This window comes from Gymnoscopelus microlampas (genome assembly GCF_963454915.1).
Source record: "Gymnoscopelus microlampas genome assembly, chromosome: 23".
Taxonomy (NCBI): Eukaryota; Metazoa; Chordata; class Actinopteri; order Myctophiformes; family Myctophidae; genus Gymnoscopelus; species Gymnoscopelus microlampas.
Window position 1 is genome coordinate 28,279,181 of NC_139960.1, and position 19,281 is coordinate 28,298,461.

Sequence of the window (19,281 nt, forward strand, 5' to 3'; positions counted from 1 at the left end):
AATGATCTGACTGAGAACACTTGTCACGACAGACTCAACACTGATGAGCAGTCAAAATACAACAAAACTGTACAAATACATCAATGGATCAGTGTTGTGTTTTGCATTATGCAACCTACTTGTTTGACAAGCCAATTTGTCTTATCATTATTAAAGTTGCAATCCGGAAGTTACTGTAATGAATAAAATGTTACATAAACAAACAACATAACACACACACACACACACACACACACACACACACACACACACACACACACACACGTAAATATATATATATATATCAATACACCTACTGGTAGCCCTGCCTGGAGCTAATAAGCGTACTATCACCCCCCTGGCCAAGAGAGAGAGTTCCCTCTTGAATGACGGGTAGACATTTCTTATCTTGCGCGTCGCGTTACCCCTTAAGCCTAAACTTTTTAGGCATTTTAAAATTGTGAAAATAGCCGATCTACATCGACACGGTGTGAGCTTGTAGATTGGCTAGTTCAACTATATATATTTTTTTAAATAGTAAATAATGCCTTAAAGGTTTAGGCATAAGGGGTAAGACAAGGGCCCTTGGTCTCTCACACAGTAGAAGACCAAGGTTAACACCGGAAGAAATCCACATACAGTGTTTTTTATCATTAGGCTACATACCTTATCTTTACCAATGCAGTTTGATGAGCCTGTTTGTTTTAATGCCATATGAATGTAGCAAGTGGTGACAATGTTTACCACTGAGATACTGTTATAGAGCATATTGAGTACTTGCTCAGGGGAGATATTGCATTTTGAGCTTCAGGCAGTACCACTTGTCAACCAGTAGTGGTCCTACCGGACCACCGGCTCTAAATGTCTGAATAGAGATCAGGGAGACCTATTACTACTGCTTTAACATACTCTACCATACAGATTAGTCACAATAACATTTTATTCACTTTAAAAAAATGTGAAATAAGTTAAAGTTCATATAAGGTTATTACATAAGTTATGTAATCTTCAGTAATGTAATATAAGGTTATGGAACGACACCGGTGACCCTAAAGCAAGTTCAGCCACGAAACCTCCCCTTGATTTCTATGCATATTGCCCGCCAAAACTCCTTTACCGCCAAACCTAAGCACGTGGGAAAGAGCTGGAGAGAGAGAGACGGAGTGAACCTATAGGTTGAATTGGGCTATAGGCCCCTGTGCCTCACGTTGCAGACTGCAGTTCCACGTGACTTGGACAGTTGGAGGGCTGCCAAGACTGTGACGTGATGCATGCACGAGAATGTATGTCACACATTGGAGGACTTGACCTACTTCCTGCCGCACTGCAGGAGAACACAGAGCAACAAGGGCACAGTTTGAATTGAGCAAGATTCCTTCTTCCTCTCCCACTCACAGGCTGGGGGCCGGGGGCCCCCCATGCACTGTAATCAGTGGTGGTAGGAGAAGTACTCACATTTTGTGCTTGAGTAAAAGTACCAATACCACAATGTAGAAAGTACTCCGTTACGAATAAAGGTCTGGTATTCAAAATGTACTTTGAGTAAAAGTACAAAATAATTCGCATTCAAATGTTCTTAAGTACTGAAAGTAAAAGTACTCATTTTGCAGAATGTCCCATTTCACAAGTTTCCACATGAATGCTTTGAAAATAGCAGATCTACAAGCTCGCAAAGCGATGCGTTGTGAGCTTATAGCTCGGCTATTTTCAAATAGCCTAGGTATGCATAGGGCTCAAGTGGTTAATAGGTTTTGCAATCATAATCTAAATCTACAAAGTAACTAGTATCTAAAGTTGTCAAATAATTGTAGTGGAGTAAAAAGTAAAATATTTGCCTCTGAGATGTAGTGGAGTAGAAGTAAAAGTATTGAAAATTGGAAACACTCCAGTAAAGCAAAACATCCTCAAAAGTGTACTTAAGTACAGTACTTGAGTAAATGTACTTACTTTACACCACTGAGAAAGATTCCTTCTTCCTCTCGCTCAGGCTGGGGCCCCTGCACTGCAACAAAAAAAAAAGTGTCAATTTAACTCAGAGACTCTTTAAATGGCACCAGGCGGGTCCATTTGGTCCCATTTATACACTCTCTGACTGAGTTACAAACGGGTGTAGCATTCCGTTTGGTTACGTATGTAGACTGAGGTTAAACGAACACTCTGGGTTTTTATTGTGTGCGGAAAACTCCCGGGAACCACTGTCGCATGCAGTCTTACTGAGAAGTGAATACTGAGTACTGAGAAAGGCATTCCTTATGACTAATGGGTGCATTTCAACACTATTCGCAGAAATTCGCACTGTTCTTTCTGCGTGCATACACAACTTCTTTCTTTCTTTTTTTCCCCAGCTATGTCTTTTTCTTTTTTCACCCTTTTTTTAAAATAAAACAAGAAAACTGATCAAAACAAAATAGCTAAAAATAAATGCTTAAACTGAAAAATACCCCCAAAAAAAGGTTTCACAGAAGATATTCATTAAATAAACAAACAAACAAACAAACAAACAAATAAAGAGACTGTCAAGTCTCTAGGATATCTGAGTGCATCTTAATTGTCATTATCATTATAAACTTACAGGGGGTTAAGTTTAATACAAAAATACATTTAAAAAAAAGTTAATCAGTTATGACAGAGCACATGGGCTCTTTTGGAGTACATATTAAATGTTGACTATTTATGTTTATTTATGATGAGGCTATGAACTTTACAGAGGTGTCACAGAGCAGTGTTTCTCGATGTCTGGTCCGGGGACCACCAGGGGTCGAAAGAGTTTGAGAACTAGTTCAGAAGGCATTTGTTGTAGAATGAAGAAAGGTAGAAGACTCACATGTCTCTAGTAGAGGAGGTTGTTGTTTTGACCCCCACTGGATTCCAAGAACAGGGGGATTGTTTTGATGAAAAGCACGTGATGTAGAGGAGCCAGGAGCCCCCCCCCCCCACACACACCCAACCACCCACCACCCTTCAGGTTCATAACAAACACGCTGTATGTAGTCAGCAGTGGTGGAAAAAGTACAACATTATTTTACTTAAGTAAAAGTATCAATACTGTAATACAGAAATACTCTATTACTCTATTTAGTCTGGAATTCAGAGCAGATCTACAAGGCCACAATGCGTCACATGAGCTTGTAGATCAGCTATTTTCAAGGCTACAGTTAATATGTATGTTTTGTAATGATAATCAAAATCTACAAGTTACTAACTAAAGTTTTCAAATAATTGTAGTGGAGTAGTATAATATTTGCCTCTGAGATGTAGTGGATTAGAAGTAAAAGTACAGAAAATTGGAAATACTCCAGTAAAGTAAAAGTACCTCAAAATCGTACTTAAGTACAGTCCTTGAGTAAATGTACTTACTTTACACCACTGCCCCTCCCCCTTCAGGTCCATAACAAACATGTAGTGAGATAGTCAGGGGGAAGGCTTTAGGTGGGTAGTGTCTATAACCTACTACTACTATAGTATACTACTACTACTACTACTACTTCAGCGTGGTGTTGTTTTTACTGACTGTCACAGAGGAGCCTACGGATCGTCTCTTTAAGGAACTCAAACAGCGTGCTTGTTTTGTTTTTAAACGAAATACATTGTAATCGTTTCCCAGGATTATACTACTTTTTGCGTTTCCGACACTAATGGTAAGAGACGTTTCAGTTCTTGTTTTTTTTTTTGTTTTCTTTACCATTTTGCTTGTTAATATTTAATAACGTTTGTAATGATTGTTCTATTTCAATGCTATTCGTTGTAATTATGCCTGTGGCACATTTATGATGTTTTCGGTTTCATAGCTTTAAGAGGTCTAAACGATCAATGTAGGCTGTAAAGTAAATAACGATGTGAAAAAGCCAATTATCAGCATATACTTGGTTTTAGGGGAGGTTAAAAAGGCACATTTTTGATTGAAAAGCCAGATTATTTATCTGTCTTTGGTCTTAAATTCTCATCTGGTTTTGACAAGACGGGGTCCGTTGTGTCGCATCCTACGTATAATATTGTGGACTAGTGTCGGACTCGTAGATATGTGAGTCAACTTATGTCTTATATACAGTTCTAGTCATTGCGCCATACTTTACGACTATTACAAACAAGGTTTAGGGGAGCATATTATTGATTTTTTTTTGTCAGAAGTAAAAAGAAAAAAATGAGTTGAAGCTACGGTGTTGTTTTCCTCGGTAGTGTCGTACCGGGAGACACCGCTAGGGGCGTAGATCTGCACACAGCACCGACCGCGCCCACCTTTTCCACGTAAACAACTTTCACTAGAACAGCATGGTTCTCAACGTCGGGCTCGGGGACCACCGGTGGTCCAAATGTACCCTTATTTACTTGCTTCCACACCAATACATTATCCTTATGTTTTCATCTAAAACTTGTGGACAGTTTTAACCCGTCATAGGCCTATTATCTCAAACCAGTTGCGCAACACCCATTTCCAGTGGTGTAAAGTCATTAAGTACATGTACTCAAGTACTGTAGGCTACTTCCTACAGTGTTGAGGTATTTTTTACTTTACTGGAGTACCAATTTTCCATACTTTTACTTACTTCTACTCCACTACATCTCAGAACCAAATATTGTACTACTTTTACTCCACTATAATTATTATTATAATTATTTCAAAACATACATGCACTTCAACACTTTTATATACTTCGGCAGTTCAGCTAAAATATTTTCAAAAGACTTCTATATAGGCTACATTTTGAAAACTTGTGAAATGGGACATTCTGCCTAACTAGTACTTTTACTTTTACTATTTTAAGTATAGTACATTTTGAATACTGGACTTTTAACACAGTATTTCTACCTTGTGGCATTAAAAAAAATGTGAGTACTTCTTCCAACACTGCCTATTTCTAACACCCAACCTGCCAGCCAGGACCGCCAGGACCCATCTCTCATGTACTTTTGATGTGAGCCCTTTTAGATAATGCTCTTGTTCAAAAATAACTTGTTGGTGTTTAGACACATGAGAGCTTATAGCTGCTGATGAATTAAAAGCCTATAGGCTATATTTGCTGCACTCACAATGCCCTTTGCCTGCAGTAGTGTGTGAGCTTTTTATTAATTCTGGGTTGAGGTGATGGAATAATGAGTGCTATTCACAGTCCGTTAGTGACTCACTGTCTGGCCTGGCCTGGCCTGGGCACACCTCCTTTTACTGCTGCAGAGCCTCATTCATGCCAGCCTGATGCTAATGAACCACTGAGCCGTCAATACCACAATGTAGAAATACTCTACTCAATTGACTTGAGTAAAAGTACAAGAGTATTGGTATCAAAAATTCTAAATGTACTTAAAGTACCAAAAGTAGAAAGTACTCATTTATGCAGATATGTGTGTAAGGCTGTGTTGTGTAATCATAGCCTATCTACAAAGTAACTAGTAACTAAAGTTTTCAAATAATTGTAGTGGAGTTAAAAGTATAAAATGTTTCTCTCTGAGATGTAGTGGAGTAGAAGTAAAATTACTGACAATTGGAAATACTCCAGTAAAGTAAAAAAATATACCACAGAATTGTACTTAAGTACAGTACAGAGTAAATGTACTTTAGTTACTTTAAACCACTGGCCTTTGGTCAGGCGGGTAAAACGGCAGTGCAAGGAGGCAAAATGGGAAGGGAAAAACTTACGCAACGTAGACGTTTGTGAGGGTTCATACAGCAGACAGCAGGGCAAGAAAAGGGAAGGTTACCGTCAAACAAGGCTCAGATTAGATAAAGGCCTACAGGTCGGCGGGGAAGCTCCTTTAGTCTACAACAAGGTAAAGTGATCTGTCTGTGGCCTGTGGGTTATTAGAATGTGGATTCTAGATCTCTAGTTAAGATGCAAATGGCATTCAAGGGAATTCATTCATCTCCATTTTCAATTTCAGCTTTATTGACACTACAGGTTTAGAAAAGTGGGTGAAATATTTGTTTTTGTACAAGCTCCCATTAGGCTATTTGTAGTTTTCAGGAAAGGGAAGAATAGAGATAGGAAAAAAGATCAAGGAAAACGGGTCAGATATTAAAACATTCCTGATAGGAGTATAGTGAAATGTATACTAGGCTACAATTAAGTTCAGATATTCTAAAAATGGCATGGGGATCAGGGGATTTTTGGTTTATTGGAGACTCCTTCTGTGAGTTTAATCAATAGTGGATTCAGCTCTAAAAGGAGCTAGCTAAACAGATGGTATTATACTTTTTCAGAAGGATGGAGAGGGTGCCAAAAGTAATATATGACACTTAGCTAATTACTTTATGATGCCAAGTAACAAGTAAATTACTGTTACCTTTCAAAGGAGTAATGAGCAAATAATACTAACTTATTACAAGTGGCTGTGGACATGGCTTTACGCTGGCCCAACATTCCGCGCTATATGGTCTTTTTCTACAGTTGACCTTTTGCATTTGACCTCTGGCTGCCAGACACCAGAGCAGGTGGAGGATGGGGTTCAAATCAGGGTGCACAGGGCAGGGTGCACAGGGCAGGGCGTATGGGTGAATACTGACAGGGATTTATTTGGTGTCGCTCTAATCTGATAGTCATTCCCTGTAGTAATTACTCAGTGGGTTAGGGCACACATGTGTCTGATCACATAAAACACCAAAGCACAGGAGGGCAAACTGCCAGGGGTTGGGGGGGTGGGGGTGTACTTGTATTTCTATACTTGTGAGGGCCAAATGTGCCCGCAACTATAGTAGAATCTGAGAAATAGACATTGTGAGGACAATTTTCCTGGTTCTCACAAGATAAATGCTTATTTTATGGGTAGAGGGGTTAGGTTTACAATTAGGAAAATATTCAGGGTGGGGTTAGGATTCAACATTTAGAAGTTAGGTTTTGGGGTTGGACTTGCATGCATAGTTTACACATACAGACCCTGTAGATTGGCTATTTGCGGCGTTAGGGTTAGGCATCTTAAAATGTTCATGTCCTCAGAAGTATAGTAATACAAACGTGTGTGTAAGTGTGGTTTTTAAGCACTTAATGCCTAGTGTGTGTGCAACACGTAATCCACGCCTATAAAACTGAGATCACACCTCATTGAAACTATGCAGGCCATAGTTTCAACATACTCCACACTAAACCAGTGGTTCTCAAAGTTGGGTCCGAGGACTCCCAGGGGTGGGGGGGGGGTGTTCCAAGAATAAGCTCACTACAAAGTTTGGCAAGATTTAGAAAAATCCTGAAGAAGATTTGAAATAATTTTGAAAATATTTTAGCGACACAAATCTTATCCTATGGGGGTCCCTGGCACAACATCTTTTCAGATGGGGGTCCGTGGCCAAATACATGACAATGACGTTGTTTGAGAACCAGTGCATTAAACTTTGCATGTGTGTGTGTGCGCTCTCACAGGGAAATGGCGATGGATTCTTCATCGACATCTTTGGGCGCACCGTGTGATTCGGACCTGGCCATCCTGGGGGGCATCGAGGCCCTGAACCTGAAGGTGGGTCCGGTGCGGAGGAACCTGTTCGGCCCGGTGGACCACCGGCAGCTCCAGCAGGACTTCCAGAAGCTGCTCAGCATGAGCGTGGAGGTAAGGCCTGTCACAGTCATTACATACATAATCGCCTGCACCCCATTTGGATGCTATCAATAGATTGAATGGGACATTAGCATGTTTTATCAGACCATTGAATGGGCGAAGTAGGCGACATACTGACCTACCCGTGATTTATCAGACCATTCATTGGGTGTAATCAGGACATACTGACCTACTGACGGAGATGACTTATAAAGTAAGTTTCGGTTTCGGACCATGACGGAAGCGCGCAGTCTCAAGCGAACTGGAAACACAAGATGTTCGCTTGAGCCTACTCAGCGCCGTTCGAATTATGTATCGATAGGCACAGAATGGTAAATCATGTTCTGGGGACTGCTCCGCCCCCGAGTAGGTCAGTATCTCCTAATTACGCCCAATGAATAGTCTGATAAATCGCGGGTAGGTCAGAATGTCGCTTACTTCGCCCATTCAATGGTGGTCTGATAATCACGGGTAGGTCAGTATGTCGCCTACTCGCCCATTCAATGGTCTGATAAAACGTGATATTGTCCCATTCAATGCATTGATAGCATTCGAAGCCGGTGGTTTGTTTACAAAGCCTAAAAGTTAAAAAAAAATTGCTTCAGTGTTCAATGCCAAAAACACAATTAAATTGTCAATCGCAATTCTTTGTTCGACAATATTAATCGCCAACTAATATTTAATGATCGTCATTTCTCTATGCGTTAGGTAGCCACCAAGCGCTGGAGCTTCGACTTCCAGGGCGACCGGCCCACGCCAGGGTCCGCTGTGGAGTGGGAGGAGCTACGGTGCCAGGATGTGCCAGCGTTCTACCGCAGCTGCGTGGTGAGACACGCCGCCGCGGGGGCTGGCCTCGGCAGGAAGGGCGCCCAGAGGCGACCAGTGTCGCCGGCTTCACCGGCGTCCTCCTCCTCGTCCGTCGAGGGCTCCCCGGGGTCCAGCAGCAGCTCATGCGGGTCGGGGGACGAGTATCTGGAGTTGGCCACCAGGAGGTGCTACAGGCTTCAGAGGCCGATCAAACGCAAGCAGGCCAACATCACAGGTCAGTCAGCCCTTTTATCGTACAGCGAATAGCTTGAAGATATGCTATTTTGTGGCATTCTTGAAAAAAATGTGGAACTTTTTTTGAAATTCTTTGCGTTAACACCTGTCCTAATGTGGTGTTCTTGCCCTTCGCAGATTTCTTCAGGGTGAAGAAGCGGAGGCTCCTACATTATAAAGGCTCTTCTCGACAATAGAAAAGACCTGAGGCCCTTGACCCACTCAGTGGCACACACGTCCTCTGCAAAAGCCACCGAAGTCTCCTATCCTCTGTATGTAGCAAATTACTAATTGACTGTCCAAAACCTCAACTAACGCGGGCTTAAAAGCTCCTCCGACAACAACAGATACCTTGTCATTACTTACATGGAAGCTACCATACAAGTCCACCAGGCTTGGATTCCGTTTTTTGTATATATGGTTTATACACATATTGTATACAATTTCTTTCAAGCTTGTATGTTTTTAAAGCTTTTTTGTTTTTGTTTTGTTCAATTATACTGTGAAATCATTTGAGTGCACTCTGTCAGGGAATGACCATGACTAGGCTCAAGCTCTAAAAAGGTTCATTCTCAGGCTCAGGCCGTTGCTGTTATTTATTTTATTTTTTTCCAAGGTTCATGTGACCGTAGTCCTCGACCCCTCTTTGTCTCTCGCCAAGCGCATAAGAGCTGCAACTATCCATTATTTCTTAGATTACTTTTAATTCTATCGATTACTTTTAATTAATTGAATAAGAGAAGCACATCTTTATATATATATTTTAGATTTTGTACACATAACAAATTATTAGCTAATTTCTGGAAGTGGTATTTTATACTTTTTGCATAACGGTGTCATGCAAAAATATTGAAAATACCAGATCTACAAGCTCACGACATGAGTTGTGATTTTCACTTTTTGTGAAAGTTTTTGCCTACAATGACATGCCGAAAATAGGGATCAATTATCAATTTATTATTTTATTAAATTATCAATACATTTTATTTTATTTTATTATCGATTAAATCGATTAGTGTTGCAGCCCCATTTATTAGTGCGAGTTACTATTCCTGGCCCCCGCTACTTTTAGTCTGACCCTGCAGCTCGGAAAGACTTTTGAGTGCGGCAGGACGAGGAAGGGGTCAAATTTTGGCAGCACGCCTTTGATTAGTTCCAGGTTAAAAGGTAATGCGTCCGTGCCTGGACAATAGGGACTTCTAAAGTAAATTAATAATATTGTTTTTACTCTAAGGTTGATTATACGGTTTATTTATTTATCTTTTGCAATCCTAGGTCGTAAAAAAGTAACAAATTGCAAAGAAAAGCCCAAAAAATACAAAAAAACAACAACCATAAGCAATGCGTAAAACGAGGTAAGATAAGGTCTTTCTCAAAACCTGTGCCATTGCCCTTATATTATGCATTAGGTAAAAAAAAACAGTTAAATGAGGCGAGAGAAGTCATTATGGGCGACAATACACTCCACCGTTGCCACTTTGTGTCTTTCTTCCATCTTAAACCATTGACTTCTCTGTCCATAATAATCAAAACGATCATTTTGAAAGCACAAATTATACCGTGCGCCTAACCTGTATTTTATTACCTATCTTGCTTTGTATCATTTGCATAATGGGGTTGTAAAAATCTATCTAGGATTTTGCTGTTGTGGTGAACAGACCAGAGATGACCTTATGTGCTTGTATTTTTGTCAGCTTGATGGCTTTTTAATGATGTAGCATGTTCTACTCTTCTCTTTGTAAATCTGTAGGGCTTTGAACACGCCTCTTTTCTCTATGAAGGGAATGTAGCATTGACAGTTGTAAGGAGTGGATATTATGTTATCACTGACGTGAAATGTGTCACGTTTCTACCGCTGTGCAGTAGTCTGGATGTGAGTCATGTGTGTTGTACATATTTACATGTACGTCTATCAGTGTGGTGCGTTTGCCTGTGTGTGTGTGTGTGTGTGTGTGTGTGGCTTGTTAGCCTTTGTGGCAGCTGAGATGATTTGAACCAAAGAGGAATATTACTACACCATTTAACCACTTAAGCCCTATATACATTTGTTGTACGACAAATGGCAAACATTGTCATTTTTGTTTTAATGCGCCCAAAATAGGGAGGATAGGGTTAACGTGGTTAAACACCAATGCATCATCGACATGTTCTTCTTCGACTGCTGCTTGAGTGAAAAGTGATGGGTCACAGTTCATAAAAACACACCTGTGTCTTCAAAGTTCATCTAATGCTAAACACACTCTCAATTGGTTCAACGCAGACTGGAGTAACATTTGATTTGAAGTGACCCATAACCTACTCAAGCAGCAGAGGGAAGAGTCCTTTATTCATTTTTGTTTTTTTGTTACTGGATAAATAGCCATAATCTGGATTAACATCTACCTCATTCAGTGATTTGTCAAAAAAGTTGGACAAATCACATTAATAAGTATAATAATACTTTTTTTAAACAAAAAAAAAAGAAATACGGAAAAATAGGAAATAATCCATTTGTTTGTTTTTTAAGTAATGTAAAATCAAACTGAAACCGAGCCACCTGGACCTGTAAAAGTCCATTTGGGTCCATTTGTACACTCTCAGAGTTACAAATGGATAAATTAACAGAAGATTCTGTGCAGTTCAGCCTAATAAATAGGATTATGGTGGTAATTTGACTTGTCGGTTAATCTCGACCATACAGAGTTTATTTTGTAGACATTCAGTGAGGTTTTATGCTTCACAAATGACATGTGTGTATTTGTTCGTTTGTGTGTGACAGTCTGTGTGCTTGTGTCTCTTTTCAGCGTGTTCAAAACAAAACTTTAAAAGTATATATTAACTTATTTTGTTTTTCAATTTGTTCAGAGGGATATAATTACAAATGCCCTATTTTTGATATAACTAACTGATCATGTGTTTTTTTGTAACATATTTTGCACTACATTTTTACAAGAATTCTGATTCTCATGGCATATCAGGCAGTGTTTGACAAAAAAAAAATGTTTTCCCTGTCATTGGCTGGGGCACAGCCTGTATAGTAGTCTCTGGGTTTTAAAGTATATACATAGATCATAAATCTGGTGGTCAAAAACATGCATAGAGACAGTTATACATTTCCAGTCATGTCTTTAATAAAACCTAACTTCATAGTTACTGGGTCGTCATTTCCACACCTTGCCTAACAGTCGGTGCCCCACCATGCCCCCCAAAAACAAATATTAGCTTTCCTAATTGACCTGTCGCAGGTTCAATTATAGCATTCCTATGGCCAATTATATGCTTGAATGCATGGTAATCTCGGTATACACAGTTTGTGATACTTTTATAGTAATTAATATTGGCCTATGTATCTTTTTTTAAACATGTAATGAGAAGTGTAACTGTATGGGAACAGAATCATATCCATTTTGATTGGGTTTTTATCTGTATACAAATAAATGTTGTTGAGCACTGTTGACTTTGGTATCATTTGGTTGTGTACAGTGTTCAAAATATAATGGTTAATAAATGATATTGACAAAAAACGTTTTTTTTGGTGTTAACATAATTTCCATGGCTGTCAGAATCTCAGTGTTATATGCTAAACTAGAGCGAGAACTCTGAAAATAAGATCATTTACCACCTAGTGGTCATAAAGTAACACTACATCTCATCGCTACAAAGTGGCTAGTTTACCAGTGGTTCTCAAAGTGGGGTCCGGGGACCTCCAGGGGTCCTTGAGACCACTTTAAGCCCATTTTGGGAGTCCTTACTTCCTGAGGATTCCAGCAAAGCTTCTAAAGCCAGCTGGAACCTCTCCTTTGGCTTGCCCCCCCACATCAGTGTCACTACTTTCCCCTTTATGTCATGCTCCTGCTCTCCACCTTGCACAGCAATCATTCAGCCCCAACACACCTCCTCCTGCCCTCCACCAGCCACCATCGTCAGGCCCCTGTATCCTATTATAATTCTAGTAAGCTCACGGTGGTGGTTGGTGGTAGGGTGGACTCTTGATCAAACTGCGCATGCGTCGTTGCCAGGTTTCGCGAGAGAAACAAGCAGCAAGGTCTATGAAAACGAGGCCAAACCAAACGAACCCTATAACACCAACATTGGCCCTAAAGCGCTTACAATCGGCGGACATGGCAACACCGACGCCGACGCTACACCATAGACCCCGCCCACTCTCTACTGTGGAAAGTAAACACTCCAGATTTTTTCCCCCACACACGATGCACATTAGCTCCATAAAGAACGGTTCTATGTCGTTCTCTTCCAGGATCGGGCGAACGTCCGCCAAGGCTCCGCTGTTTACCCTTTTGTATACATCGTATCCCAAAACTAATGGTAGATTCTAAACCGCACGGATGTTTTTAAGGTTTGGTCGGCTGCATAATATTTTAGGTCGCCAGCGAAACTACCCGTTTAAATCGCTTATTTAGTCAGCCTGTGGCCATGTTTGGCTGCTCATATTCCCCTACTGAAAATAGCTCATCTACAAGCTCACAACGCCTCGCGATGCGTTGTGAAAATAGGGAGATGGAGAGAGAGAGAGAGGGACGGAGAGAATACTCAAATACCTTGAGTAAAAACACTTCACAGTACTGAAAATGAGTACAAATACTTAAAAGTACTGAAAATGAGTAAAAAATACTTCAAAGTTGAAAAACAAAGTACAAATACTTAAAGATTGATAAAAACACAAAAAATACCTAAAAGTTGAGGAAAACAGTAAAAATACTTAAAAATAGGGGGGCGCCACGACGGGGCGCGCGCGGGGGAGAAACCGCGCGACAGGACGTGCATTAACCCCAACTTTGCAAATACTTTCGCCTGCGCCCTTCACCGGGTATGGTCTAGTCAGTTTGTAATGAGACCAGATTAAGTGGGGACCGCCTTCCGACTGTGTCTGCTTGATTGATGTGATAAAAATACTCAATGTGAAAAACTATATACTGTACTTGCTTGGTCTACGGGCAGGGCAGCACAAGAAGATGTGGCACTGATCAGCCCAGTGTTCCTGAGATTAGCCGTGGACGGACGGGCGGACGGACGGACGGACAGACAGAGACAGACGGGGTGAACATATAATCTCCCCCCTTGCCTTCGGCCTGGTGAAGAGAACACATTTAGTTGTCGAGACCTGTGATGAGGTGTATTTAAGTAATATTATTGTTTCATTTTGTGTATTTTACGTAATGACATCACACAATGACATCATCACAATGACATCACAACATTGTCATCACAACCATGTAAATGTCTTATAAAGTGTATTGTCAAATAAAAACAACAACATTTGGCATCAAACCCCCGGATAAGAGTATAGTGATTTGATTTGAACATTGGTACTCATATAAGCTTCATTTCAAAGACATCAAGCGTAAATCAAAGCAATGTCCCTGCTGAGCTACAAGTCCGAAGAAGAAATAAGCCACCTGCTTGACGACTACGGAATATACCACGGCCCTGTGGTCGACAGCACCAGAGGTCTGTATGAGAGGAAGCTGACCGAGGCCATGAAACGGCCCAAACCAAGCCCTGATATTAAAACCTACTGCAGAGAAGAGGATGTCACCGATGTCACACACATGTTACAGGTCAGAAATGACGGACTGGGAAACAGACCTTGCATGAGGAATGTGTGCCACGTTGATACGCCACCGTCCACATGCAAACATGTCTCTTCCACACCATCAATGTCTAGCGGGGACACTCAAAGGGACGTAGCGCAATCGTCTAGTCTGGTCCCCCGGTGGGTCAAGGTCCTGGTCTTCCTAGCAGTGGCAGTTTTTCTCTACTTTGTGTTCTCCGAAATGGACACATCATACAGTGGTCTTTAAACATCATCGCTGAAAGTGAAGGACCGCCAGGTGACTGGACAGCATATAAACCGTCACACACTTAAAGTGTCATTGATGCAAGTGTCCCTCCGTCAACTAAATAAAAAGAGGCTATACCTTTATGCGTTGCTACAGGTCATTTCAGATGGCCTGTGCCATGTGTCAAAGCTCCAAAATATAACAGTGCTCTGAGAGACGTGTCAACAGGTTTTGACGCGTCCAATGACGCCTCCAGTGTGGTTGCAGACACCATTGTAAACAATGGCTGATAATGTCCTTTAGAATCAATGGTGGTCGAGTAAAAAACACAAAAATGTAATTTGCTCAGGAGACGTTAGTTCTATGAAGCCCTGGACTTTGTTGGAACCGAGCTAAAGGGGATGAGATTAGCTGTCCAGAGAGAAGCCACACACACATTGCTACTGCCTGGTTTCTATTTACTGTTCAGTGTGCTTTTCCGGTCAAGTACCCGCCTCCTGTATCTGGTCATTTCTTGTGCACGCTGCAAAGAAGTACCATGACACATACGCATGTTATGTGGGGATAATAGAACATAAAAAGAAAAGAAAATCTACGGTCTTCAAAGAAAAACATTTTCCACTCCTCCACAAATGCACAGGTGCAAAAATGTCACAAACATGACATCCGTGACGCAACATGCCCATATATGGGTGGGACATCAGACATAATTTCAAAGGGTGCAAAAAATTGGATGTTACGTGACATCTGTGTGACTGTCGTTACATGCCCAAATATGGCTGGGACATCAGACATAATTTAAACAGGCGCAAAAATGTGGTTGTGACGTGACATCTGCGACGTAACATGCCCATATATGAACCCATGAAAATTGTGTTGTTAAGCTTGATTTTCTCAGTTTCTCAAAAAGTTTATAACAATATATGACTATTGACATACAAATAATGCTCTGTTTGACTTGCGCAAGATAAAATGGTCTCACATCCTTGACATAGGCCATTATACTAATGTGGTGGGAACAGCATGCTCTTTTCAATAAGGTAGGCGATTTTACCAGGTGGCCACAGTGTCATGAAGAGATGATTTAAGCAAAAAAAACAAAGAAAACCCTCAAAAATGTACATGCTTCAATATTTTAGGAAGCTGGCAACATATCAATGAAGAGGTCAAAGTATTGAACATAACCACCAGAGAGACAGCCTGCAACATGGACCATTGTTGTTGGAGGACTAAACCAAAATGCCTCTGCCTTAATATGAGTGCAGCACCAATTGGGATTGGAACAAAGACATGATGAATGTATAGCGGTCATGCACCAATGCACCATATTGTTATTTTGTATGGCATGGGTCTGTGTGCATGCAAGCATGTGTCTGTAGCTAATCTCACAAACTGTTGGACTGACAGATTTCTTGTGCACAACCGCCAGTAGTTTTTTTTTTCCCCTACCCGTTTTGTAATTACAGTATATATTGTCAAAGCGGTTGGGACCGGAGTGAAGCTGAGATAATTACATTACATTATACTTACATTTTATAATGGAAGTCAAAGGGGCTGGGACCGCTGTGCCCAGATTTGGTGATGAGCAATGTCATCATTGATAAGTCATATACAACAGGGGCTCTCAAAGTTAAATTAGTTAATGTAGCATCAACATCAGTTTAACCATTTTGAGCCCATTTTATACTTCATAATGTTTGAGTAATGTAGAAAGATAGTGAAATTGTGTCAAATTGTTCCGCAGCCAAATACTCAATTTGGGGGTCCTTCACATGACAACGTTTGAGAACCACTGATATACAGTAGGAAGTTATAAATGTTGTGTGTCAAGGCTATTCATTTACGGCAGTGGCTGACAGTGGCTGACCCTCACGGGTCTGTAACTCTCAAGATTGTACAAATGAAACCAAATGGACCCCTCAGAGTTAAGTTAACAATTAATTCCATATTACAGTGTAGAGGGTCCCAGTAAGAAATTTAAAAAGTTGAAAACCACTGCATTCGGGAATAAAGCGTTAAGTTCAAGTGCATTAATACTACAACCAATGTAAGAAATCGAATCATGCAAAGTGGAGAAACATGGATGCATTAAGACAACTAAAGGCTCACAAAAGAAACAGCAGAGCTGCAAACCTCCGGTGACCGTCAGCCTGACAAGCCTTTGTGGAGCATAGGGCACAACAAAGACAAGATTATTGGTTCTCAACCTTTAAAGTTTCAAGGACCTCCAGTTTGATTAGGCCACAAACCCCCATTTGATATAATTTAGAATCCACATTGTAAAATCCTCAGTGTTATTTTAACTCCTGAGTTTGTGAAAGAGAAACCCCCGGCAGTGGAGTTCAGGTTTGTAGACTATGACAAGGGACAGGTCTGCACCTAATCCGATTTGAAGAATTTGGGGTGGAGGTTCTTTCTTGGCCTACTGGGAGTGTGCATGCAAAGCACGCCACTCGGTCTACGGTGTCCGAAATTAGCTGCTCACAGACAAGCAATCTCCCTCGGCCAGTTCCGGCGCGAATATACAGTGACACTGGCAAATGACTCATGAGTCATTAAGGTTGTAGGTCACCCGAGGGTCACTATTTAAATGATGACTTATTCAAAACACAATTCATCCAACTGCTTTGTTATGTGGTGCGTACATTTAAGTCATGTTAAATCCAGATTCTCAGGATGGGGAAAAAAAATACTGGGGAGAGAGGTCAGGGGCGTCATTTGGGGGTCCCAGGAGGATGGCTGTTGTTTGTCCAGTTTGTTTGCGTGTTGAATGAGTGGAAACAAGCCTTTGGCTGTTTTGTGTCTCATCCATTTGGCGTTACGTTGTACTGCTGTACTAAAAAATGTTCAGTGTTATATTCAGTTATTTTATGTACATATACATTCTCAACACCACTGGTTCTCAATGTGGGGTCCGGGGACCACCAGGGGTTCAAATGGACCCGTACAGGTCTGTAACCGAGTGTACAAATCGAACCAAGTACCATGAGGGTACATCTGGTTCCATTTCACTCTCAATTAACAATGAGGATTTTACAGTGTAAATTGGGGTTCCAAATCTGATTAAATGGGGGTCTCAAACTGGGGGTTGCGAACCATGCTCATCTAACATGTGTTACATTATAGATGCGTGTTTTCTTATCTGCAATGATACATTTCATTAACCACCTTCAACCTGGCGTCCCTATTTTGGGAATGTCATTATATACTTTTTTTCAAAAGTGTAAATAATTGTAACGTTTCTTCCAAAAGCAAAAACATGCTCACAACACGTCTCATCATCACACATTGAGCTATTTTTTTAAGTGGTCACTGCCCGGGGGACTCAACCCGGCGGCGGGTTGACCGCCCGGGGCCGGGGATCCCCTTCGGGAGACTCAGCCCTGGTGCGTCCTGACCGGTGCACCGCTCGGGCGGGGACCGGCCCTCGTACATCGGGCGCTAGGGGTCGGCGACGATGTCTGAATTGACATGTGAGAGGGGTTTGTAATCGAGACGACAACCCTCTACTACACAACCACCAACATCATTACTATACTGGAACCCTAATCTACACTTTAAAATCCTCAGCGCTTATTTAACTCAAAGAGTGTAAAAATGGAACCAAATGGACCCCATTCATTCATACACTCTCAAAGAGCCACAGACCCAGGCAGGGTCCATTTGGACTCCTGGTGGTCCGCAGACAAATGTTGAGCAACACTGTGCTCTAAAAAACCCTCCGCTTTTAGCCTCCATCTCAGACAAGCCTTCGTATGGCAGGCTCGAGACCAAAACACAAGACAACACAGCAATAAATGAAGTGCGAGTATAAATACAAAGTGTAGAGGAAAATCCACCGTCTGGCTTGGCTCTTCCTCTTCCTCTTCTTGATCATGTTGGGATCGAACGCCGTGTAGTCAGAGAGCTTGGCCTTCTTCTTGATGGCGTTGGCCACCGAGCAGCGCGAGTGGCACGTCTCACACTGAAGGATGTCCAGGGTGGCGTCGTTGTTCTGGAGGACGGTGTTGGGGGAAAGGCAGGCGCGACACTCCACATACTCCTTGACGTAGCTTCTCAACACGCGCTCGATGTGCTTCAGCTCAAGGAGTTTGCCTTTGAACACGAGCTTGTTGCTGCTGTCTATGGAGGCACTTGTGCTCAGCTCGACGGAGAGGAACGTCAGCAGGTGCTTGGGCTTGCGATGCAGCAGTCTGCAGATGTCCGTGAAGTTCACCACGGCCATTTTCTTCTTGGCCTTCACTCGCACCACGTGAGGCTTTATGCCCAGCTTGTCGTACGTGTCACCTCCTCCCTCCGATTCTACCTGCTGGTAGGGCTCCTCCTGTTTCTTGCTCTTGGACATGTTGGGGTCGAAAACTCTAGCCTGATGACATGTTTGTGGACTGAAAATAGCCTGATATCTGGTTTTAAGTTCTATCCCTCAAGTGCATCTTCCATGTAGGGTGTAAAACAACTAATGAAACCGTGGAGATAATTGAAAGTAGTCGGTTCAGTTACTGTTTAAATACCCAGATGGTCCACAGAGGCGTGACGTATTGTAGGTTAAGCTTCTCAGCCAATCACATGAGGCAAGTCGTCCATAAGCGGGTCTGTCTGTCTGGTCTGCATGCCTGTCTTGTCTGGAGCTAATCTCCCAAGCCCCTGGACTGGTCAGTGCCATATTTCTTGTGCACCCTGCCAGTAGGCCAACTTAGTACCTACTTTGTGTCCAGGTAGATCAGTCGAGACCTCGCCTTTGGCCCGCAAGGTTTTGGGTTCAATCCCAGGCACCGCACTGCCCAGCACAATGCATGAGTAGCACTGCGTGGGTAACTAAGTTGTGCAGTAAGTACTGGGAGCTGATGGTAGGGGTTGTGCTCCACTTCTCTCTGCCGATCAATTACAACAATAAGCCACTCGGACCCATGCATAAAATGTCACCGATAGGATGTTATTTATATGCCAGATGTAAATAATTAAA

At 41.7% G+C, this 19,281-nt stretch overlaps 1 protein-coding gene across 1 annotated transcript; it reads left to right on the forward strand.

Moving 5' to 3' along the window:
- The first annotated feature begins 3,426 nt into the window (after window positions 1-3,426).
- cdkn1d (cyclin-dependent kinase inhibitor 1D) lies at window positions 3,427-11,972 on the forward strand. The gene is made up of 4 exons (XM_084049646.1): window positions 3,427-3,617; window positions 7,326-7,509; window positions 8,206-8,539; window positions 8,677-11,972. The coding sequence occupies exons 2-4, from the start codon at window positions 7,330-7,332 to the stop codon at window positions 8,733-8,735; spliced, it is 573 nt and encodes a 190-aa protein (XP_083905772.1). The 5' UTR covers window positions 3,427-3,617; window positions 7,326-7,329; the 3' UTR covers window positions 8,736-11,972.
- The last annotated feature ends 7,309 nt before the right edge of the window (window positions 11,973-19,281 follow it).

Excerpts from the sequence above, each read along its gene's own strand:
- cdkn1d (XM_084049646.1), top strand. The coding sequence starts at position 7,330 with ATGGCGATGGATTCTTCATCGACATCTTTGGGCGCACCGTGTGATTCG. Across the intron at positions 7,510-8,205 it reads TGCTCAGCATGAGCGTGGAG|GTAGCCACCAAGCGCTGGAG; the intron begins GTAAGGCCTGTC and ends TCTATGCGTTAG. Across the intron at positions 8,540-8,676 it reads CAAGCAGGCCAACATCACAG|ATTTCTTCAGGGTGAAGAAG; the intron begins GTCAGTCAGCCC and ends TGCCCTTCGCAG.